This window comes from Chionomys nivalis, chromosome 1 (genome assembly GCF_950005125.1).
Source record: "Chionomys nivalis chromosome 1, mChiNiv1.1, whole genome shotgun sequence".
In the NCBI taxonomy this organism is placed as follows: domain Eukaryota; kingdom Metazoa; phylum Chordata; class Mammalia; order Rodentia; family Cricetidae; genus Chionomys; species Chionomys nivalis.
The window spans coordinates 88703170-88730089 of NC_080086.1; the positions used below are offsets into that span (position 1 = coordinate 88703170).

Sequence of the window (26920 nt, forward strand, 5' to 3'; positions counted from 1 at the left end):
CCACAACTCATCGCATCTATCCCATTCCCCCAGGCCTGGTCTGGACTCCAAATTCCAGCAGGCCAGGTCCTGGCCCCTCCCTGGGGGTGGGGTCAGGACCACTTTTCCCCAGGGTATTTAAATAGATTTTCCAAAGAGGGACAAGTGGTCCCTTTTCCTTCCTCCCAGTGGTTGCTGTGGCTTCCTGGTTCCCCCTCCTGGCCACGGGAGAGCGCAGAACTCCCATCAAACCTGGATATTTCTTAATTTGGCTTGTTTTGATTTGGCTTGATTGGGAATTTTGTGTAGGCAGGAAGCTCGCATTAGGAAATATTCCTAGCAATAACAACAAACATTGGCTACGTACTTGACATTATATGAGTGTAATACCTGCACTGGTCTGTCAATGTGCATGTTTCCACATGAAAAAAAATCTTTCAATAGAAAAATGAAAAATGTAAAGACTTGAGATAAATGAAGTGTAGTAGGAAAGCAGTAGTTAAAATGATTATTTGTATATGGTCTTTAACCTTAGAACTTTTTGAAAAAATGTTTGAAGCCTATTATTTGATTCATGTTTCTGTGTTCTCCAGGTATTTTCAGGAAGGTTACAATTGTGAATGATTATTTTAAAAATCTAATGCTGTAAGCAGAAACTCATGTAAAATTCATCTAAAAACTTTTTTCTCCTATACCTTGATCTAAAATTTAAATGTTTTGAGTTGAAAATGCCTACTTTGAATTCATGTTTTCTTCAGCTAGTGGCGCTATTTGGGGAGACTGTAGAGCAGAGGTTCTCAACCTGTGGATCAGGACCCCTTTTGCGAACTTTTATCTCCAAAAATATTTACATTACAATTCATAAAAGTAGCAAAAGTATAGTTATGAGATAACAGTAAAAATAACTTAGGACTGGGGGAGTCACCACAGAATGAGAAACTATATTAAGGGGTCACAGCAGTAGGAAAGTTGAGAACCACTGCTGTAGAGCATTTAGGAGTTAGACTCTAATGGCAGAAATAAACATTGAAGCTGGGCCTTTGAGGGTTTGCTGGTTTGGGCACTTTCTGCTTCCTTGTCTACCATGACATGAACATCCTAATCTGCACTCATACACCCCATTCCCTCCTTGCCACGGTAGAATGAAACCTCAGAAACTATCAGGTCAAGTAAATCCTTCTGCCATTATTTTGGTCCTGTCATCTATTGTGATTTCTGTGATGTAAAAGTAATTAATGCCATGAGCTGGCTGTGTTTCTCAGTGGCAGAGCTCTTCTGGCCCAGGATTCATTGTGCCTCATGCTGCATTGGCAGTACTGGAATCAAGACATAGTAATACCGAATGTTGGGAACAGAGGCTTGGTTCATTGCTTTAGCTCTGTCTGCTTATGCTGCTTTTACCGTTTGAAACTTATTTGCAAGAGGCATTTAGAAAATTTTTGTGAGCAGGTTAGGGAAGCCCTAGAGTGTTTCTAAATTAGTAATGGGGTATTCTTATACTAATTTGCAAGGCCAGAATGCAGAGAGTAATGGAGAAAGAAGAAAGCAGGCTTGGGGGCATGAAAATGAAGTTTTTTCTGAAAATAGGACTAGAGCTTGGGTGATACATCCTGGCAAAGAAGCTGTTGAATTTTTGTGTAGGTCCTGAAATGTTGAGAGGCTGAGTCCAAAAGTAATCAAGACAGCATAACAATCAGTCTGTGACATAATTGTCAATGGCTGCTTTCAGCCAAGTTCACCATGCAAATTAAGAATAAAAAGCAAAACAGAAAGATATAAAAACCAACAACAAAACATGAAGTTTGAACAGAAAATTTGTTTTTTCAACTTGTGGACATAGTAGTCATTGAATAGATAAGTCATTACAGAGATTCCAAGCTTCCTGCAATGGAAGGGTAAAGAAAATACCTTGAGTACATTTTAGAAATTAAATACACAGGCTCTAAGGAGCAGAAAAGATGTAGATTCTTTGAAAGATATTTTCTTTTTTTTTTTTTTTTTTTTTTTTTCGAACTAGGAAAAGGCATGCCTTTAATCCAGATCTTGAGACACACCTTTAATCTGGGCCACACTTTCTGCGAGAAGCCATTAAGGACATGACAGAAGGAAACTTTTGCTCTTTGCCTGCATACTTTCACCTTGATAGCTTTCAGGTCACAGCCATCCATTGTTGTATTAGCTGGAGCACAGCCTGTAAATCATTCTTTTTTTTTTTTTTTTTTTTTACTTATTTATTTATTTTTATTCTTTTTTAATTAAAATTTCCACCTGCTCCCCATTTCCCATTTCCCTCCCCTCCTCCCAAATATTGCCCTCCCCCCACTTCCCTCCCCCTATCCCCACTCCTCTTCTCCTCCCCCCCACTCCATTCCCCCTCCCTCTCGATACTGAAGAGCAGTCCAAATTCCCTGCCCTGCGGGAAGACCAAGGTCCTTCTATCTACGTCCAGAAAGGTGAGCGTCCAAACAGGCTAAGCTCCCACAAAGCCAGTTCATGTATTAGGATCGAAACCTAGTGCCATTGTCCTTGGCTTCTCATCAGTCAGAGAAAGTGAGCTATGGTGCTCTATCCTTGGACGTGGCCACTTAGGGAAGTCTTGTCACATATTTATGCCCCAGCACTTAAAGACCACTACTATGGTGGATCAAAAGACCACTGTACAAGCTGGTGGTAGGACCCAGTATTATTCATATGGTACAAATTTTGAAGCTATACACAATGCCAAAGTTGGAATTTTATGAAGTCTTCCAAAAAGATTTAAAAAAAAAAAAAGACTGTGTAACAGCATTGGGTTCTCAACAGATAGCCTACAAGAAGGCTATGAATAAGTTCATGTTGAAATGGAGATCTCAGGAGGTTGAAGATGGCAGGAATATAGGTAATATCCAAATCTTTAGGTACCTAGTGTAAACGGCTAAATAGAGACACAATAACCACACGAATTCAGAAGATGAATAGCAGCATATGTGTTGAATTTTAGTCATGAATTAACAGGACTTAAAACTTTTTAAAGGTGTTCTGTTTGGTTTTCTTTGTCACCATCACTCTTTTCTGGGCTTTCACATCTCCCCTTTGTAATGGGGATATTTACTTTATGCAACTGTGTATATCAAAACCATCTTTTTCATTAAATAGCATCCATTGTCCAGCTAAGAGATCACCTTCAGTCTCAAGCGATTTTGTACTTGAACTTTTAAACAGTGTTGGAAATTTCAAAGTTTTGTGAAGTGTTAAAGTTGGAAAACATGTATTTTTTATGTTGGAATTTTTTACAGAGTGTTAATTTTGAAATACATTATGAGAATCCCATGAGTCATGTCCAAGAGCAGAATGCCATGGCTTAAATCTGAAGTATGCCCTCTGGGGTCATGTCTTGAATTCTTACTTCTCAGCACTGTTTTGAGATGATGTGGGGCTTAGGAACTGAAAGCAAACTGGAGAAAGGAGGGCACTAGTGGAGGACTTTTGAAGGTTTGCCTTGCCCTGGTTCCCCTCACATACTCTGCTCCTTGTATACAATGATGGGAACAGTCTCCACCATATTTTACTGCTATTGTAAACAATGATCCTGCTCTTATGGTGAAAATCCTTCAAATTCATGAGTAAAAAGTATGTGTTTCACTCTCTCAGTTCTTTCTGTTGGCTATTATGGTCACAGCGCTGGGGATAGTAACTAAGACAAACATTACCACAGGAAAACAGCAAACTGAAAACAAGACTGTACTGAGACAACATGGAGAAAATGGACTATTCCCTCATAATACAGATTTAGACAGCATGAGTTCTAGGAAGTGAGACAAGAAATGAACATGTTTTTAGGAATATGGAAGTTTGGGACATTTTGAGGATAACACATGCTATGAGAGAGTGAGCAAGTCCTCCTTTTTCCACTAAAATTACTGAAAACACTGTGCTAATAAACAGTTCCCACTGTTTACAACTCTATTATATATTATTGCCAACTGAGAACCCTGATATTCTTTTCTTTCTATCAACGATAGTAACATGTAGTAAGAAGAAAAAGAACATGTATATATGTATAGAAAAATTAAGTCGGAAATCTTCTATTTGGTTAGCCAACTATAACCAGAGAAATTCACTAGAAGTTAGAGTCCCTTTTGCCTTGGAAATTCTAACTTTCTAATTGCAATGGAAATGATAAGACTGACACAGTTTAGAAGCATTCAGAATACAGTATTATTGGATATATTTATTGCTGGGAATCTTTCCCCTGTGTCTCTCTTGGTAGCTGGGCATAAAATTCTGTTTTACTTTGTAGAGTTAGTCAAAAGCAAATCAAACACAGACTGCTTTTATAACATATCTTCAATTACATTTCAATTACATATCTTCAGGGACATTTCTTACATTCTTGTTGGATTTCTAACAATGCTTATGAACCATATATAGAATTTCAAGCAGAAGAATTTATGAAAAGTTTAAAGAGAATATTTAGTCCACATTTCTTATGCTCTTTGTATTTCATGAGATTTATGAAAGGAAGGTAACTGAAAAAACCCTACTCTTAAAAAATCATTTTTCATTTTACAAAATATAAGCTTTTTTTTCAGAGTTGCTTTTGCTTTCTGAATCTAAGACTTCTAAACTGAAAGAAATTCCTTAGTAAGTTATTCAGGTACAGAATGATTTTTGTAAAGGTAAATTTTATCAGCTCTTCTTGGATAAGAGTACAAAACTGAAAGTCATGTTCTAAGAAAATGCTTCTCCTTTCTTGTATTCTGTGCAAAGTAAGCAAAGCCAGGATCACTGAAAGAAAAAAAAAGTTTGTTCAAATATCCTTGGGCATGAAGTAGTGGTCTGGAAGGACACAAATGCCAACATTTTTGAAGCACACCTATGGATTTTATACAGATATATAATTATTTATTTTTCTTAATATCTATATATCCTAAAATCTAGTGTAGAAGGAGCTGTGGGCTGCATTCCTGCCACCCAGCTCCTGGCCGCCTGGCTAGCTTTACCCGAAATAATTACACGGAAACTGTATTCTTTTAAACACTGCCTGGCCCATTAGCTTTAGCTTCTTACTGGCTAACTCTCACATCTTGACTAATCATTTCTAATAATCTTTGTGGCTTACCGGGAAGGATTATAGCCTATGTCCATCTTGGGTCGGAGCTTCATCGTGTCTGGCTCAGAGAGGAGAGGCATGGCGATCGCCTCACTTCCTCCCAGCATTCTGTTCTGTTTATTCCGCCTACCTAAGTTTCTGTCCTATCAAGGGCCAAGGCAGTTTCTTTATTAACCAATGAAATCAACTCAAAACAGAAGACCCTTCCACATCAATCTAGTGTAGCACTCCCATCAGCTCTGCTTACAAAAGTGCCAGTGCTGGCAAAGATCTCAGTGAGAGATGATTAAGTGTAAATCAGAGCTGCCGAGAGATGCCACACTGGTTTATATGTGATGCTGAACATATCTGTGGATCTTGGACATGAGGCACATGGCTGTCTTAGTGTATACAACAGAAGGATACCAAAGCAACACATCAGATCTATTTTAGTGTGTGACGATAAACAAATACTTCACTGTGCAATCATTATGCTTTCAGCAGTACCCAGAGGTGCTAAATGTGGCTCTCTCCCTATCCAAGATAAGCAGGCTTGTGGGCAGAAGTCTTGCTGATTTTAATTAACAGGTATGCTTGCTAAAGAGTTATCAATATATGCCTTCTGACCCCACATGACTGCAAACAGCCTGTATACCAAAAGAGATGAGTCAGAGCCTACCTTTCTGAATCAGATCGCTAGAGACATAGTAATGCAATATTTTAACTGCATTTTTCTATTTGCTTGATAGATAGTGACGTTAGAATTAAGCACTGTGGTTTTGTTTTATTCTTTGTTTATTCCAGCCTTCAACAGACGATATAGTTAATAATAATGTATTTTAGTCTCCATTGATTTAGTTAATCTCTCAGATAAAAATGTAAATGATCTTAATATGATAGCTCATTGTGAGAGGTGAGGTGAGAAAATGAAACTCAATCTCATTCATTCTCTCCAGGAATCAATCTAGAATATCATACTGTGATCAAAACATTATCAGGCCATCTATTGTCTTTTCACTTTATTATACAGTGTTAGTCAGGAGTTTAGAAATTAGTATTAATCAGAGAGTTAATAACATATCAGTCCTCTATGTAAGATGGAGTAACAAAACCAAATCCCTATTTGAAGTTGCCACTATATCTGGTGGGGAAGTGATGTGAATACAAAGACCATTTCCCTGATGTAAGTTCAGCTCAGGAGCAATCATGTACACTGTGGTACAGGTGATGGTTTATTGTATCTATGCCCAGTGCTCTCATCTGTTCAGGAGAGATAAGGGACCCACCATTTAAAGTCCTTATGTTTACTAAGTGATATGTAAATCGTATATAAGAGGAATGATAGCGACTGTTACTGACCACCTCAAACTTCCAGAAGCTTCTGGCATAGAACAAATACTGAAGACATTCATTGGAAAAAAGCAATGTATGAATGATCTGACATGTAGTTTTTAACCACATTTTCGAATTTGTTTTTATGAATGTATCACATGAGACCAAAATACACAAGTGTGAGAGACGTCTGATCACTGGTTGGATGCTTCTTTTTGAGTCAGGGTTTCTCTGTGTATCCCTGGTTGTCCTGCAATTTTCTCTGTAGAACAGGCTCGCCTCGGAATCAGAGACCAATCTTCCTCTGCCTCCCCAGTGCCAGGATTAAAGGTGTGCATCAACACTGTCCAGCTCAATTGTTTTAAACTTATTATTACTATTTTTAAGACAGGGTCTCACTATGCAGCCCTGTCTGTCCTGGTTGACTTTGAACTCAGAGATCCATTTGCCCCTGACTCGGAAGGGCTGGGACTAAAAGGCTTATACCACCAGTGCTGCCTCTTATCCACTGCCATGAATAATGATCATCACACCCCCACCACTCCATACCATTTTTGAATTTTGAAGCATTTATACAGTTTGCCAGTATGAAACAAGATATTCTTTTAGATTGCTTACTTTTTAAAAAAAAAGAATTGTATGTCATCTCATTTTATTGCACAATTACCTAATTTTATAAATTTGAAATAATTCTTAAATATTTGATATAACTAACTGTGAAACATAGTGTGTTCCTTACAGAACAGAAGTGAAAACAACACAAGGAGCTCCAGATGCGGCTGATACTGTTGATCGTCTCATATTCTTCTCATTCTCTGTTCTCTGACTGGTATGTGGCATAGACCCTCAAGTCATCAAGCTGAAATTTGATCACAAATTGTGTCAAAATATACTATGTTCCTGAAATCATCATGTTGAGTGTATTTTTGGCATTGTGATTTAAAAAGTATTGTGTTCCTGATTGCAAATCTTGCCAGACCTTATTTATATGGTTATTTGATGTATGGTATTGTTTGGTTTTATAGTTCACAACCCTGTACAGTGTAAACATCCAGCTAATGTTTCATTTAAATGAAAATATATCCTGAATAAACACTTAAATGGAAATACTTAAAATCCACCCATTTCGTGGTTTTCAGAAAAGTTTGTAAAGACATTACACTGAACCAAATCTTCTGAATATTTCAGCTATGTCTTTTCCATAATTCATAAAGAGTTCGGGAATTATAAAATTACATATTTTATAACTTAGGTTAATTACTATTGAATAATAGGAACTGATCTCAAAATTTGTACATTTATTTATATTCAACTATAAAAATAACACATAAACTTACAATATTTCTGAATTTATTTGGATTTTATCTAAGCCATGAGATATAGATACAATTATATAAAACAAAAATATTATATATATATATATATTATTTGGAACAAACAAAAATGGAATTTCTCAAATTATGAATAGAGCTATCTTCCAGTTTGACACATGCATTTTATATTCCAAAAATGTTCAGTCAAAAGATTAGCATTTAATTCCATATACATATGCATGATGAATACATATATATTGTTGAATATAAACAGAGACTGAGGTTAGTAAAGCAATACCTTTAAAGTTATGCTAATCATAATCTTAATATGTAAATGTGTACTTAATTTGAAAGTAAAATAGTTGACTCAGTTGGGAGAATGGGACTCACGAAACAGTAAGCAACACAAACATTTCCCTTTACCTTCAGCACTGAAGTTCATGCAGAATCATGCAGCTTGCCTGGTTTAAGAGTTAAAATTCAATAGATGACTTTCTCATTAAGTAAACATGTACATTTTGTAATAGGCGACTGAAGGAGGTTTAATGCTTACATCGTGAAGACGGAAATGTAATACCTGAGTTAGGAGATAACAGGGGAAGAATTTAAAGCGTATTAGTCAGGAGAAAGAATGCATTATGTCTACATATCTTCGTTGATGCAAATTACCTAATAAAGCATGTTATTTAGGAAGAAGAAAATCATTTTTGTTCACACATTTAAGATATTTTGCTTGTCACTTAAATCTCTAGAGACAGATATTTACATAAGAAAAATGTGTTTAATGATAAAGTTGTAAGAAGGTAAATGTCTAAATGTGTTGCTGGAACAAAAGTGTCAAAATAAATTACTCAGACAAGTACAATAATGATTCTGAGATCAACTGTCTTTAAAAAGTTACAATAGAACTCCAGCCAAGGAAACAGGGAGCCTAATGTGGATCTTCAACTTTCCTTTGTCTCTTCAAGTCCAATCCCCAGCCTCATCTCCGGTTCTGGAACAGACCACCTGGTTCAGCTTTCCCTTCTGCTCATCCTGAATATCCAACTTATCACTCAGACCTTCTCCTCCAAACTCTCTCTTCACTTCTGCTATCCCAGAAGTGTCTAACACAAGCAGACATTCCAAGGGAACATTCAAGGCTGCTTAAGCCAGAGAAATAGGTAGATCAACTACAGATCTTCATTTATCCCTCCTTTCCTTCAAATCAAATTCCCTAGTCTCATGCCCAGTTCTATAGCAGACTACTTGCTTCAACCTCATCTCCCTCCCTGCAGTCCTTTGAAATGGATCATGAAAGATCTTCCTTTAAAAATGTACAGCCTCCCTACTCATTGCTTTATCCCAGCCCCAAACACCAAAAGACATTCCTTGGGAACTCAACAGGACACTCAGGCAAGGGAAATAGTTAAGACAACATGCAGATCTTCACTTAGTCCTTCTCTCACTTAATCAAGTCCTCCAGGCTCACCCTAGGCTCTGGAGCAGACCACCTTCTATGGCATCCTTTCCCTCTCTAACCTCATCTCCGGTCGATAATGCATATCTTCTCCTTCAACATTCCTCCCCATTCATTCCTTTGTTCCAGTCCCCAACTCCATTAGGCATTGTGTGGGAACCCAATGGTCAAACCTGCCAGAGAAGACAAGAGGCCAGCAAAACACTTAGGCAAGCTTCAGCTCTTCACTTTCTCTCCTCTCATCTATATTCAATCAATCCCCCAGTTTCATCCCCAGTTCTGTAGCAGACTACCTACTATGGTTTCTGGTTACTACCTGTCCCAAATCCTAGTAGAACAGCCTGCTTTCTTCCCTACTTTAGACCCTCACTCTCCCTGCCTATCTCCATTACTAAGTTTCAAATCCTAATATTTAGAAGCACATTTGTATAGAACCTCAAGTGGCCATACCACTAAAGATCCCATAAGAACTTTCTACCAGGCAATACACAGCTACCATACTTTCCTAAGAACTAGAGACAGCAATAGAATCCAAAGGACAAACCACCCACTCGTAAGACCAGATCTTACCCATAATTACAGAGCTTCATACCCCAGATACTTAAACATCAGTGTAAAAGCACAATCAAAAAGAGCCAGGACATCACATCTCTATGAGAGCCCAGCAACCCTACTAGAATAAGCCCTGACTTTAACAATACAGATAAAGCAAAAGTCAAAGAGCTTAAAGCAGCCTGTATGGAAGATAATAGAGGTCCTTAAAGAAGAAATTAATAAATCCCTAACAAAATCTATGAAAATACAAACAATATAAGGAAATGAATAAAACTGTTCAAGACCCAAAAGTCTGTGGGGAAAAAAAATCAATGAAGAATAACCAAACTGAAGAAAATCTGGAAATGAAAAATTTAGCAACTCAAACGGGAAGCCTCACCAAGATCATATAAGAGATGGAGGAAAGAACCTTAAGTATTAAAGACAAAACAGAAGAAATGGATACCTCAGTCAAAGAAACTGTTATTAGATTAGATGGCTAACTCTTATGTATCTGATTATTTTGTGTAAGGTAGTGAACATTTTTTTCCATTGCAACCCAAAATATATTTGCAATTTATATAATAGATTATATGGTGATTCATACAAACCAATATTTTGATTTTGATGCTTTCATTCTGATTTCAAACTCTAAGGAAAATAACATCATGGATTATATGTTTATCCACATAAGGCTTTACTCCTGATGCCCATGAATGATTGACATGCATCATCTGTTGTCCGGAGATCAGTTACTGATTTTGAGGAACCTGTCTTTAAATTGAGTTCATGTTCCTAAAACTGGATAATAGAGACTTTAAGAAACATAAATCATAGTGCTTTATAAACACTTATGGGGCATGCAACTTAAATACAAAATCTACTCTTTTTTTCTTTGAAACAGGGTTTCTCTGTGTAGCTTTAGTGCCTGTCCCGGAACTAGATCTTTTAGACCAGTCTGGCCTCAAAATCACAGAAATCCACCTGCCTCTAATTCCTGAGTGCTGGGATTAAAGGCATGTGCCACCACTTCCTGGCCTCAAAAGCTATTTTTATACTATGAACCTTTTGGGAAACATGAACCAGGAGGGAAAGAAGATCAACACACTTTTTCCCATGAAGCTAATGTTCTTTCACTTTTACCCTATCTTTTGTTCCTGGACAGACACCTTGCCATCCTTCTTAAGATAAAATTTCCACAACAAAGCAGAATAGGTGGGAAAACACCTATTCTGTCTTCTAGACCTTTATTCAACAGGGAGTAGAGAAGCTCACATTCTCTGTAGAGATGAACGAATACTTTCTCCACCCTGAGTCACTTTAATTTTATTGGAGACCTAAAGAGACACCAAATATCAGTGAGTAGGAGGCAGAATCAGTTTACTCTTGAACAGCCACCATTTTTCTACTTCAGAAGTAAATTCTCATTCATGTGCCACTGGTCTTCCAGGAAGTCAGGAAATAGTGTCTTTTCTTGACTATCAATATCTCAACAAAAAAATAAAGTTTTTACTTCAAAAGAAAATGAACAGAGTTTATCCCGAAGATAAATATGTGTGGTCATGTTCTAGAAACATAGACTTAGGTGTTCCCAGATTTTTGATTTTACAGAATAAAGAAACATGTAAACCAAATTATTTGTCAAATTCAGTGTTGGGTACCACAGATTGCTAGCTTAGAGCAAAATACAGCAATTAGTGACAGGTTTTCAACATTATCTGATGGAATTATAGCTTTTACAATGGCAAATATTACTGGCCTGTTTAAAACATATTTTAGGTTTTGATAGTATTAGGATGCCATGTCTTTTATTTAAATGGACTAATGTTAGATAGTCCAACATAAATTTCAAGAAAATCAGCAAGATGAAAATTTTAATGAACCATCAAGAAACAATAGAAGAAAATAAAATCAGTGCAGTAGACTGGACACATCACTGGGACCAACAAAAGCAGAGAAGATGTATATTAATAAAAAATATACAATGGTAACTAAAAGCCATAACAACAACAAAAAGTAAACAAACAAGTGACATTTTTTCTATTAGAAAATAAAAAAATTTTTGTAAAACTTTGCTACTCTAGAGTTAACATGTGAAGAGTCATAAAAAGTTAATATATAATGATAAAATACAGTGTTAACTTGTAGCACTAATATATACAAGCAACACATAAAGATCTTCTGTTTGTTGCTTATAAAGTACTTTATTATGTTCAAGTCCTTGTTAAAAATCTTTCTATAACTCTAATAATTTAATAAAAGTAAAAAAATAAAAGATCCTTTTAAAATTCTAGTCCACACACACTAATAGTAGGAGACTTCAACACTCCTCTCTCACCAATGGACAGGTCAATCAGACAGAAACCAAACAGAGAAATAAGAGAATAAATGGAGGTAATGAATCAAATGGACTTAACAGACATCTATAGAACTTTCCACCCAAATAGGAAAGAATATACTTTCTTCTCTGCAGCTCATGGAACCTTCTCGAAAACTGACCAAATACTCGGTAACAAAGCAAACTTCCACAGTTACAAAAAAATATTAGTAACCACCTGTGTCTTATTGGATCACCGTGGATTAAAGTTAGAATTCAACAACAATGCTACTCCCAGAAAGCCTACAAATTCATGGAAACTGAACAGTCAACTACTGAACCACACCTGGATCAAGGAAGAAATAAAGAAAGAAATTAAAGTCTTCTTTGAATTCAATGAAAATAAAGACACAACATACTCAAACATATGGGACACTATGAAAGCAGTGCTAAGAGGAAAGTTCATAGCACTAAGTCCCCACTTAAAGAAAACAGAGAAAGCACACATTGGAAACTTAACAGCCCACCTGAAAGCACTAGAAAAAAAAAGCAGACTCATCTAGGAGGAGTAGAAGACTGGAAATAATCAAACTGAGGGCTGAAATCAACAAAATAGAAACACAGAAAACAATCCAAAAAATCAATGAAACAAAAAGCTGGTTCTTGGAGAAAATCAACAAGATTGATAAACCCCTATCCAAATTAATCAAATGGCAGAGAGAGAATATGCAAATTAATAAGATCAGAAATGAATAGGGGGACATAACCACAGACACAGAAGAAATTCAGAGAATCATTAGATCTTACTACAAAAGCCTGTATGCCACATAATTGGAAAATGTAAAAGAAATGGACACTTTTTTAGATAAGTATTATATGCGAAAGTTAAACCAGGACCAGGTGAACAATCTAAATAGACCTGATAGTCGCGAAGAATTAGAAACTGTTGTCAAAAAACCTCCCTACCAAAAAAAGCCCAGGACCAGATGGTTTCAATGCAGAATATTACCAGAACTTCCAAGAAGACCTAATACCTATACTCCTTAATGTATTTCACAATATAGAAACAGAAGAGTCATTGCCAAATTCCTTTTATGAATCTACAGTTACCCTGATACCAAAACCACACAAAGACTCAACAAAGAAAGAGAATTACAGGCCAATGTCACTCATGAACACGACGCAAAAATCCACAATAAAATACTAACAAACCGAATCCAAGAATACATAGAAAAATTATTCATTATGATCAAGTAGGCTTCATCCCAGAGATGCAGGGCTGGTTCAACATGTGAAAATCTATCAATGTAATCCATCATATAAATAAACTGAAAGAAAAAAAATATGATCATTTCATTAGATGCTGAAAAAGCATTTGACAAAATTCAACATCCTTTTATGATAAAGGTCTTGGAGAGATTAGGGATACAAGGGTCATACCTAAATAATAAAAGCTATTTACAGCAAACCAACGGCTAACATCAAATTAAATTAAATGGCGAGAACTCAAAGCCATCCCACTAAAATCAGGAACACGACAAGGTTGTCCACTCTCCATACCTCTTCAATATAGTGCTTGAAGTTCTAGCAATAGCAATAAGACAACATAAGGGGATCAAGGGGATTTAAATTGGAAAGAAAGAAGTTAAACTTTCATTATTTGCAGATAATATGATAGTATACATAAGCGACCCCAAAAACTCCACCAAAGAATTCCTACAGCTGATAAACACCTTTAGTAATGTGGCAGGATACAAGATCAACTCCAAAAAAATCAGTTGCCCTCCTATACACAAAGGATAAGGAAGCAGAGAGGGAAATCAGAGAAGCATCACCTTTCATGATAGCCACAAACAACATAAAATATCTTGGGGTAACTCTAACCAAGGAAGTGAAGGATCTATTTGACAAGAACTTTAAGTCTTTGAAGAAAGAAATTGAAGAGGATAACAGAAAATGGAAGGATCTCCCTTGCTCTTGGATTGGGAGGACCAACATAGTAAAAATGACAATGCTCCCAAAGCAATTTATAGATTCAATGCAATCCCCATCAAGGTCCCATCAAAATTCTTCACAGATCTTGAGAGGACAATAATCAACTTTATATGGAAAAACAAAAAACCTAGGATAGCCAAAACAATCTTATAGAATAAAGGAACTTCTGGAGGCATTACCGTCCTTGACTTCAAACTCTATTACAGAGCTACAGTATTGAAAAAAGCTTGGTATTGGCATAAAAAAAAAAGAAGTCAACCAATGGAATTGAATAGAAGACCTAGATTTACCCATAGGTATTTTCTACATGTTTTATTTGAGTAAGACGTGCAGAACAACAGTGTTCCAGTTAAATGAAGATGGACAAAAAATATACAAACTTTACAGTAAGCACATAAAAAATCTGAAAATACTTCTAGAAATTGAAAGTATTGATCTGTTAGCATGCTTTTTTATATCCAGTAATGGAAGAAAATATTGAGAGGAGAGGAGCAGAGAGATGTAGGAAGGTTATTAAGGTCACAATGTGAGCAGTTTGCTGTTATTAAAGGGATATCCTGAAGTTGTACCTTTGAAGAAAACGGTTTGTTTTATCTGCATTTCAGTTAATGAGTGCTTCGTGGCTTTTGAAAAAATCAAAAGCACTTTTCATTATTCACTGATTCTAATAACCCCAGATTTTGTCTTTTCTGTTTCTTCAAGTTGTCTTTTATTGAATTCCTCTTCCAAATGTACTGATCATTCAAGAGGAGGAAAAAATTTATGGAGGGAATGCTTTATGAAAGCAGATGAAGTTTTGTCCTATCTGTATATAAAGATTTCAAATGTAAGAAATCTAAAAGAATAGAAGAGAAGTTGGGTGGTGGTGGCATATGCCTTTAATCCCAATACTCCGGAGGCAAAGGCAGGTGGATTTCTTTGAGTTTTTTGGCCAGCCTGGTTGACAAGTTCTACAAGATATAGCTCTAGGACAGACTCCAAAGCTACAGAGAAACCCTGTCTCAACACCACCACCCCCAAAATGTTCAACATCCATAGACATCAGGGAAATGCAAATCAAAATGACTCTGAGATACCATCTGACACCAGACAGAACGGCTAACATCATAACACGAGTAATAGTTCATGCTGGAGAAGATGTGGAGTAAGGGGAACACTCCTCTACTGTTGGTGGGAATGCAAACTTGTACAATATCAGTATGGAGATTTCTCAAAAAATTGAAAATCAACTTACTTCAGGACCCAGCAATATCACTCTTGGACACATACCCAAAAGATGCTCAATCATATTAAAAGGACATTTGTTAACTGTGTTCATAGCAGCATTTTTTGTAGACAGAACCTGGAAATAATTTAATGCGCCTCTCCTGAAGAATGGATAAAGAAAACGTGACACATATACACAATGGAGTATTACTCAGCAGTAAAAAACAATGACATCATGAAATTTGCATGCAAATGGATGGAACTAGACAAAAACATCCTACATGAGGTAAACCAGACCCAGAAAGATGAGCATGGTATGTACTCACTCATAAGTGGATACTAGCTGTAAAGCATGGTCATAGAGAAGCTATGTAACTAGGTGAACCCTAAGAAAAACACACATAAATTCATCTATAAAGGGGAAATTGACATGATCGCCTGACAAAGTTGGGAGCATGGGGGTGGGGAAAGAAGCGAGAGTGGGAGGAGAAGAGAAGGGAAGAAGGGGAGAGGGATAAAAACATGAAGAAACTGGATAGTCGAGATGGAGCAAGGACAGAAATGAGAGCAAGGAAAGAGATATTTTGATTGAGGGAGTCATTATGGGGTTAGCAAGAAACCTGACACTAGAGTAATTCCCAGGAATCCTAAAGGATGACCCCAGCTAGGACTCTAAGCAATAGTGGAGAGGGTACCCAAACTGACCTTGTCCTGAGATTAGATTGATGAATATCTTAAATGTCACCATAGAACCTCCATCAAGCAATAGAAACAGAGGCAGAGACATGCAGTAAAACACTGGGCTGAGCTCCCAAAGTCCAGTTGAAGCATGGGAGGAATGAGAACATGAGCAAGGAGGTCAAGACTATGATGGGGACACCCACTGAAACAGTCTACCTGAGCTAAAGGGAGCTCACCAACTGCAACTGGACAGTTAAAGAACCAGCATAGGACCAAACTAGACCCTCGGAATGTGAGTGACAGATGTATGGCTGGGGTAGACTGCAAGGGCCACTGGCAGTGGCATAGAAATTTTCCTTACTGTTTGTACTGGCTTTTTGGGAACCTGTTCTCTTTGGATGGATACCTTCTCAGCCTAAATATAGTAGGGAGGGTCTTGTACCTTCCCCAAAGCAATGTGCCTTACCCTCTCTGAGTTGTGGATGTAGGGTGGGGTGAGTGGGAATGTGGACAGAATGGGAGGAGGGGAGAGAGTGGGATTGGTATGTAAAATGGAAAAGATAGTTTATTTTCTTTTGAAAATAATAAAATAAAATAAAAAAGGAAGAAAAGTATAAAAGAATAGAAGCATAGAAGAGAATGAACTAGACTATTTGGGGAAAAACAAAGTGTTTTTGTATGTTGGATCCAAGAAGAATACCTAAAGGAATAAAGTCAATAAGGGCACATACAATGTTTTGTGTAAATAAATATATTTATAGTTTATTTAATACCATAATTTACACCCAACATTTGGTCATTTATATTTTATGTTATATAATGTTCCAAATAATTTAATAAATTTTATAGCATAGTTCTATACATTACTACTGATCATTATAATTATGTAATTATGTCCTTAAAAAGGGAGGGGCTCACCAAGATCTGCTCTTTTCTCCTGAGTCCTGTGGCCCTTCTCACCAACATCCTGCCCACAATACTGAATATCCTTGCAATAAATTATACCACTCAAGGGAGTCTTCTTGCTACTATGCTGTTTGATATAGTGGGCTATCATTGAAAGGTAATAAAAAAAGGACCCACAGAAGTTAAGTTCAAGGTAAGGCTTCTTCTTATACCACATACATTCAATAAATTTCTATCATTGTGAGATAAGTCTGTTTTTCTGCTTTTAAAGGACATAATTTTCCTCTGTCTGTATTACATTCTGTGGTTAGATAAAGGCCACATGGATTTGTTTCATTTAAAGACATCCTGGTTTCACCATGTGATGATAAGAGGTCACAAAAAATCCGATTCATCATTGGGAACTGTCCTGATAAGATGAGGTAACTATGACTTCATTTCCAGTCTATCTAATGCACACAGAATGTGACATAAAAAAACACAAAGTTTATAACCAAAGAAACAAATGATATGGATAAGGAGGATTATCAAACAATATTGACTGCCAAGTGGAATATTACATTTTAGTATATTTGCATATGCAGGTCATCTTTAAATAAATGTATGTTTTTATAAAAATACACACAGTAAATAAAAGCAAATATATGCCCATTGAGTCTTCATCAATATTCTGTGGAAACTGCTTATAAATGCAAAATTATACAGTCTTTAGAAGGAAACAATCTCTGTATTACATATTTTGCAAGATAGTTAACAGAAGGAATCATAGAAAAATTTATTTTACTCAATATCTAACATGTCAAAGATCACTGAAGAATTATTCCTGGTCAAATGATTATTTAATTTAGCTTGAAATATGTACTGGTTTAAATAAACCTCCAGTGCATGTAGGATTCCACAGGGCCTTAAAAAGAAGAAAATAAAAAGAAATGAATGGCAAATAACAAAATGAAATGAAAATTTAAATGAAGATATTAAATGTTTAAACATAAGTAAAAATACAGATTGACAAGAAGCTCATCTCTTGGTGATTTTATGTCAAAATTTGTTATTATCATTTACAAAGAAAGTTTATTTTAGTAATGTAAAATGAAAGAATGAAAAGTTGATATAAATTTTCCTTTCTTATAACAAGTAGAAAATACTGTTTTCTTCAACTCTTTATATAGTCTTTCACTGAAAAACAGCCAGAAAATTAGGTAATAGGTAAATAGTCCAAGGTTCTCTTGAAGACTGTGTATACCACAACTATCTGAGACCTACACACAAAGCTTCAGGATGATTTCTATAGTCTGCAACTACTATTACTCTAACTTTCAGTCTGTCATTTCTGCCGAAACCTCACATGATAGGAAATTAAAGCATTTCAGGCTATTTTACACATATTAAAACAAGGATATCCATTAAGTAAATGTCTATGAAAGAAGTGTAATATCACTTATTCCTAAGGACAGTAAAATTGTTGTTAAGAGATCTAGAATACTACAGAATCAATACCATAAGACTGTGTTATGTACCAATATAAAGGGTGTATGTGTGTGTGTGTGCATGTGTGTGCTACATGTCAGTATATAAGATATAGCACTATATCAGAATGGCATCTCAAACAGTACTGGCAGATTCTGAAGAAATCCCACATGAAGAGAAACCTTCTCAATTTAATACGCATCAAGAAATCCTTTAAGAAAGGTTCTCAGTAACTGAGGACAGCATGTCTTGATAGAGCAGAGCCTGTGGAAGAGTTCTCTATGGGACCAGTTGGTACTATAATAAAATCACATAATAAGGGAGTGGAAAATCTGAGCAGTCATTAGGTTTGAGAAGTTCTGATTTCACGCTGCAAAGTTTACTGAGACATGCTGTGTGTGTGTGTGTTGTGTATGTGTGTGTGTTTGTGCATGCGCACAGTGTGTTTTTGTGTGTTTGCATATGTGCGCACAGTGTGTTTTTGTGTCTGTGCAGTGTGTGTGCAGTGTGCCCATATTATATATGAATATAATTTTCAAGAGAAAGTTGTCTATTGTTACACAGAATATTGCTCATTACTTGGATATGTAGGTTGATAAGTGCCTTCTGTAAATGAGGCTGGAAGACTTGGATGCTTTCAAATTAGTCCTCCGAGGCTATAGCTTCAGTAGACAGAGATGTACTACTGAGTGAAGTATAGAGTAGTTAATTCTCTTTGTCCTTAAAAGAAATCTCACTGAAGATCAAAAGCAGAGAATTTTTTAAAAATAAAAACACATTTAAAATTCACTTTTCAAGGTGTATATAGTACTGTTTGATGGACTGTGAAGCTTAGGAGTGTCACTTAATTTTTACCTCTCCCTTTCCTGTTTTCCATGATAAGCATTACTTCCATGCAGTCTCAAAGAAAGTTTCCTTGATCTCATTTACGGTATTCTATAGCACTACATTGCTTACTTTCTCACGTAAGCATTTCATTATCTCCTTTTTGAGGTAGGGTACATAAATTAGATACTATACAATGAGGTAACACATTATAGACTCATAATTTGCATCAATTTATTAATAGTCTAAAGATATCTCTATATGAAAATATTGATATTTCATCTTTATTCTTGCCTGGATGACCACATATTTGATAATAGACTATTCTCTATTAATGAATATTTGTGCTATTTTCCATCATTATCGATAACAAGAACGCTGATGGGAGCATGTTGTTTGATACATATGGAAACATATGTTTGGTAGATTTTATAGATAGCATTGATGGTTTGGACAGCACCACTTAATTATATTCTCAGTAATCTCTTCAGCAGGGGGAGTGCATGTGACAAGGCTACTCGTTAAAAGGATATGTTTTAAAGATACATAAAAATGACTAAAATCTTCATATGATTAAATGATAATGAGTTAATAAAATTATTAAGAAAGTCATATTTACTATTGTTGCAAACAGTAATTATTATATTTAAAATATCAAAGTTTAAGAGTATATGAAATGTATGTTAAATAGATGTGATTAGTTTGTTTAGAGGAAAAAACAAGGTGACACTAAGAGTGTTCAAAGATGCAAAATTTAGTATGCACTCTCACGTCCACTGATACTTGTACACTTTGCAATTTACATGAATTCATTTAGTTTTACATTTCATAAGTCACAATCATAAGTAATATGCTTGCCAACCCCTTTTAACTAAGAAGTAGTCTTTCAGACCTGATGTGGTAGCCCAGGCCTGTTACTGAGGCAGAAGAAGGAATGTTGTGAGTTCTAGGTCATCCCAATCATATAGTAAGTCCCAGGCCAGCTTAGGCTTAAAAGACCCTGGCTAAAAACAGTGGGAAAAAGTTCTCAATTGCAGTTTTGCAACCTAGATTCCAAAACCAAAAAGTTGGAAATCATGAGATTTCAAGCTTCTCATCCAGTTTCAGGTTTTACCTTAAAATTGAAGAAAATGCTAACCCTTTTATATTATTTTTCTTCCAGAAAATAATTCTATGTTGGACTATAACATCGATTTGGTGGATTAGGTCCAAATTCATAAATCCATTTATAAACATAAAATTCATAAAATACTGATAAATCTGAAATAATTCTGATATTTATAGAACTGACTCTAAGTATTCTGAACTGTAAATTATACTCTTTTAGAATAAATTTTCTATATACTAATTCAGTCTCATAAATTTACAATTGTAATTACCATCTTAACTCAGCATCACTAAGAGTATAATTTCCTTGCATTCTTACTTTACAGTGCATAAGGTTAATGATATATGTGGCTTGCTTTTAAGAAAGTTTCTAATGGAATAGTCTAAAAATTCCTGCTCCTGTGCCAGTTCTGTATAAATACATTTATAAAACTTTTTCCCTTAATTCTCTATGACTAAACTGTAAAATCACTTTATATCTTTTATAAAACTCTTTCAATCTACAAATGTCAACGTCTTTGTCTCTAAAAAATCCATTTCAGTTTTCTCACTGGCAAAAGTAAGATAAGCATGAAGAACCTCAAATCCGAGAGGGTAAAGCAAGTGGCTGAGAAGTATCAACCTCCAAATAATGAATCAAGTATTTATAGATTATTTATATTGCATAAGATATTGCATATAACCTGGAGATGCATGTAACCCAGACATACAGTAGGATGTGCAACTACTGGACCCATCCTATGAGAACTTGAGTATGAGATGGTTCTAATGTGACTCCTGGAACAATCACACAGAGATATAAGGGGCAAATGTGCTTATATCAGTTCTTTCAGAGAGATAAAAGGAGAGCATAGGACAAGGGAAGGGGCAAGGAGAGGGGAGGACAGAGGAGAGAAGAAAGAGGAGAGGAGAGAAGAGAATGAAGAAAGAAAACATGTAATTATCAGGAACTCTGGTTGAGTTTAGCTTTTCTTTTATTTCTTATACCTAGAGGCTATGTAAGGGGGTTACTAAGCCATTGTTCCTTCAGGTGGATATGCAAAGGAGGCCTGAGTCTGCTGTTCCCTCAGGTGGATGGTACACATAGGCCTGAGTCTCAGCTCCCCAGATGACAAGACAAAGGAAGCCTTGGACCTCTGTTCCCATGGATAGGCTTTGATTCTCTGCTGTGGGTTTCCTGATACACTCAGTTACCTGGCTAAATAGCACAGAAGCACCCTTTTTATACTAGGCATTGTAGTCTTTATGTTAATCTGACTATTCTTTCTTAGCACTGTGGCAAAGATAATACAATTCTCTCACTAACTGGGACTTTCAAAAGGTCTTGAGGGAGAATGTTTTAATAGGGTTTCTATCAAAGATGCTTTTCTCTCTACTTCCAAGGCACACAGCTCACCCTTCTCTCTTTCAATGTCCCTCTGGAACTCTTCAGATGCCATCCCCACTCTCAGCCTCTCACATATCAGTAGCTCCTTCTTGTGTTACCTCTCCCTTAGAACCTTCTGCTGCCTTTTTCATTTCTTCATTTGTTATCCTTAATTTAATTACACAGATTAAGCAATTGCATACTCAATAAGAGACTATCTGGGGCTTCCCAGTTAAAAGTTCCAGGGAAAAAGTGATATTTGCTGAATATTAATTCAACAAATTTTCAAAGCTGTGTTATAAGACCATCCATGTTAGACAAACCAAGTATCTGCACTACATAGAAAGTAACCAGTTTACTATTAGCACTTTTAATCAATGTTCTTATCAGGCATTTAATATAATACGAAAAATAATTGTCCTAAAGCAAACAAAATTCTACAGTTCTTTATACAGGTGATTTAATTTCTAGGTATAAACAAAAATAACAGAGTTGAGTGAATATTAACAGATGGTGCACTTGGAGAAAGACAATATTTTGTCTGGCAAGTATTGGGACATATGCATACACATCAGAAGTTCTGACTGTGGAAGATGACAGCATCATGGTTAGGAAGATTTAATACAGTACAGTTGTCAGGAGCCAATGAGAATGCTGAGTTGACAACATTCAACTGAGATAACATAATAGCATGGCACAAAAACTTCCCACTCTAAAAAACGGCTAATCAACACATGCAGTAAAAGAAAAGCATCCTCATCTCCATTCTGAATGAGACAGGAGAAAGTTCTCATATATTTACAGGCTCTTTGTACAGTAACTGCCAGGATAAGCACCAAAATGAAATATAGTAAAGCCAGGAGATGTATCAATATACACAGAAGAGTGTACTGAGACATTCTTTCCATACCTTCATATATAATGTATATTTTACTATTTTTCTAGCCTGAGTAGAAACTTCTTATATAAAGCATATTTTCTTGAGAAACTTAGTTAAAATAGTTGAAAAACACAAAGAAATAAAACCTTGATATAATATACATATATACTGGACTAGGTTGAAAATATATGTGAATCAAACTTCAACCCACTTTTAATAGTAAAATTAAAATCATGAATAATACATAAATCCACCATAACAATTTAATATTCGATGTAATACCATGCAATTTTACATTTTAAAATGTGATAAAAATCTTAAAAATTCAATTATATTAAAGATATTCTGTAAAAATTCAAAACACACACAAAATAGTAGATCTCATTACTCAAAATTCTAATCCTAAAAGACAAATTTTGTGATTATTCTGAGTAAAATCAATTGATCATATTAATGGAAATAATAACCTTTTATAAAACAGAGCAAGAAAGTAAAATTTTTCACTAAAATATTAAATTAATTAAATCCTAATTTTTCTCACTGCTAATAATTAATACTTTCCCTTTTGAATTTAGCTATTCACTCTCAAATAGTTTAATCAAATAATTATTTGCAGTATCTCTCAAAATTTAAATATTGACAGAAAATATATGTGCTCTATGGAGGCCTTTATCTGCAGATGATATAATCAGAAAGATCTCAATCAGTTGTTACGGTCTTATAGGAAATTTTGATGTTTCATGATTCTACCCAAACATCTTCTATCTGGTTTCACAAGTGTAGGTGACATTTAAATTATTTGGGTTCAAACATCCTTATAAAATTGCTTCATAACAGAGTTTGTTTTAAAAAAAATAAACCTTTAAATTTCTCTGTAGTAAAATACTATTAGCGTATTTCATACTGGGTTGATACGGATTCCATTCTTATGCAGTATATGTAACAAAGGCCATGTCCTTAATGCCAATGGTGACTTCATATTTTGCAATCTGATATTCACACCTCTGACCCATGATCACAATTGTTCCATAAAAAGCAAATGTGGTTGATATTGACAGATTCAAAAACCAGGTAGGAAATCATAAGAACAAAAGATGATTGATGGAGGAGGGTCATTTGTCTATGTGTTACTTTCATTGGTTAATAAAGAAACTGCCTTGGCCCTTTGACAGGACAGAAAATTAGGTAGGCAGAGTAAACAGAACAGAATGCTGGGAAGAAGGGAACTGAGACAGACGCTGTAGCCCTCCTCTCCAAGAAGAACACAGGTTAAGATCCTTCCCGGTAAGCCACCACCTTTTGGTGCTACACTCATTATTAGAAATGGGTTAATCAAGATGTGAGAATTAGCCAATAAGAGGCTAGAACTAATGGGCCAAGCAGTGTTTAAAAGAATACAATTTGTGTGTTGTTATTTCGGGTATAAAGCTAGCCTTGCGGGAGCTGGGCAGGAACGCAGCCCACAGCTCCTCACTACAGACGATGTACAAGGTTTTGACAAAAATCTTTTTTTCTTCCCTGAGAAGCTCTAGCAAACTATAAATAGATGTTTTATACACATATGTAGGTGTGAATGTGTTTATCCTAACTTAAAACAATTATATGACACTGTGAAGAAAATATTATAGAGATAGTGATTCATATGCACATGTAAGTTAAATTATTTACAATTAAGTATTACAGTTTACAGATGACAGTTCCTGTTCCTGGAGAAGTGTGGACAGGTCACATGTGTCCTCGTTATTACGCAATTCATAATTCTAAATGTCTTACCTTTAATTGATTTACAATATTCCTTTTCTCAGGTCTTCATATAGAAAGCACTCTCCGGTGCATGTGGTTAAATATAGTTACTTTGCTAAGTTATGTGCATTTAGTCATAATTTACTGATTGCACGAATTGTGTTATATATAAATGCCACAGAAAGGCTAAGCATATCAGCATGAACTGAGTACTGTCCGATGTTAACAGCTCTCCTTACTATAACAAGTGCTTGGGGTGGGAGGAGCTCTTTGCGGCGGGGGGACTCTTTAGAAGTCACTAACAAGCATACATTCTTTCTTGGCCTCAGGTCATGGGCAACTTTGCCTTCATCACATGAAGACAAACTAAGAACAATGAAGACATCAAGAGAACTATCATGTTCCTCACTCCTTTTTAAAATATGCGTTCACATATTTATAAAACCAAGTACTATGGGGTATTCTGTGAGAAAGAATATAATGATCCCCAGAGAAGCAAATTCACCCCGCAGACACCAGTTCTCACGAGCATCCACAATGGGGTCTAAAACGTGACACTGGTACAAACAAATCTTGCATTATTTGTCTATGTTGAGTCACTACTGAGTCACTTAGAAAGGAGATACTCAAACATTAATTCCCAAACCACACCCAAATGTGTATGGGTCTTTTTTGTCTTTGTATTAAGAATGTATTACTTTCCCTAACAATCCAGGTGCCCTACAGATCTCATGATAAAAATGGTTTGACCTTCCTGGAATTTAGATAACTTACTTAAGAACTGAGTGCTTTGAAGTAGCTGGATTCTAAGCTAACCTGTAGTGTACATGTGCTATGATGGTTTGCAATATGGTTTGATGGAGATTTTGCTTTTATAATTCTTTTTGACATCCAGACTTAGAAATACACAGATAATTATCTAAAATGTATGATCTAAGAGCTGATACACAATTATGTATTTACAATTGCCATATTGGGGGAAAAAGTCAAAAGAGATAAACAATGGATTACTTGTAAACTATCCTAAATTATAAAACTAGTTTCTCTCGAAAATAAAGATTATCAACATGAAGATAACATCTAAAACTAGGCTAAAAACATTGTTGTAATAATATTAGTTCCTGTAAATTACTTAAACATCTAGAAGAAAACATTAAAATATATATTATAGAAAAATTCCCCAGAAAAACATAGCTTTTAGTAGCTTTAAACTAAAACTAAACCTTTAAAACAATTTGTGCTAGTGTCAAAACTGGCTTATTTTGTGACAGAGACATGTATACAATATAAATATAATGCTGCAGTTTGCATGGCAACACAAGAGTGACTTCTACATTTATGCTATCTGATAACATGAGATTTAAATATAAATATATGCTGTCATTATAATGAAATGTTCACAAAACTCAAAGCTTGAATGTATCCAGTTTTGTCAACAAAGCTTACTCATCATCATTTCTAAATGTAAGAACAGGTTCTCCCAATAGTTCTCCCCTTTACTTTTTAGCAGAGGGGAGTAGAAGCAATTCAACAAAACACAAATTTTAGAGCTATGCTTAAGAAAACTGTTATTTACATCAGCTTTACAAAATCATATAGGATTTCTGGAGGGATCAGGTTTAAAACATCTTACAAACCTATCAGCAAGTATTTTACATTAAGAAATAAAAACACTAACTTTTAATTAAATTACTTGCATTGCCTACACTGAAGCCCAAGAGCTAAAACATTATGGTAAAATTGTTTACAAAGTTGGAGGTATTTTTACATGCCTGAATGTAAAAATATTTGGCCTTAGGTTATTGCAAACCTAATAACTTTATTAAATTGTGAATAAATAAATTAGAATTTTCTTAAAAACAAATTATCCTATTATTATTATAGTTATATTATAAATTATAATATTCTTATGCACATTTTCATGTATCTTAAAATTCACCAGGTTAGAAATGTTGCTGTAAAAAAGTTAATAGGACTTTGGTATGTCACTTGGTGCCTGGAATTATCTCTTTCAGGTCAACAAGGTGTTTGGGAATATTTAGAACAAGTGATGAACAAAGAAGAGCCCAATTCTATGCAGTCAACCAGGGATACCACAGCAGAGGTAAATAAACTGTGAAAGTCTGAAAACCAATAAAGAAGATAAAAATGGTCTTATATAGTTACTTACATCACAGCCTAGAAGTTCAGTCTGCGTGGATTTATCTACTCGTGAAGCAAAAGCCTTCTGTAAATGTTTCACTTTTTCCTGCAAAGTGGAAAAATAAAATTACAATAATGGTAAGCCATGTGCTTCTATGCTAATATTTCCTGCTTACTAAAATTTGATTAATCTCTAATTCATGAATCTCTTTGTATGTGTGTGTGTGCCCTCAATTATCATAATGTTTTTGAACGAGTGCAAATATTTATAGCTTAGTCTTCAGTCACAGCCATCCCAAGGGACCATCTTTTCATCTAGTCTAAAAGTAACTGTAGTGCTTTGGAAAAGAGCTAGCCCGCATATTGCAGGCATTTGAACACTACTGCTAAGGTGTGTGTTGTAATTCTGCAGCACTGACACACATTTGTAGGTTGGGTAGAGAATGTACTGCCACCTCAGATAAGAAGAGAAAGATGTATTATATGGGGACCAACTTAAAGTAGAAATGGGTGTGACATGGGGCTTTTGAGGGGGGCAATAACTCATAAATACCTGAAGTCAGAAATTGCTACAATGATGGGCCTAAATAGATAGAA

At 35.5% G+C, this 26920-nt stretch overlaps 1 protein-coding gene across 3 annotated transcripts in view; it reads right to left on the minus strand.

Moving 5' to 3' along the window:
• Window positions 1-26920, minus strand: part of Ccser1 (coiled-coil serine rich protein 1) — a 1171018-nt gene that overhangs the window by 512512 nt on the left and 631586 nt on the right. For 2 of the 3 annotated variants that reach the window (XM_057763688.1, XM_057763695.1), the window contains one exon: window positions 26352-26429. In XM_057763688.1, the coding sequence (XP_057619671.1) occupies window positions 26352-26429 (78 nt within the window). Of the gene's footprint in view, window positions 1-16802; window positions 17698-26351; window positions 26430-26920 lie in introns of those variants that run through there. The other variant, XM_057763698.1, reaches the window with a different exon arrangement.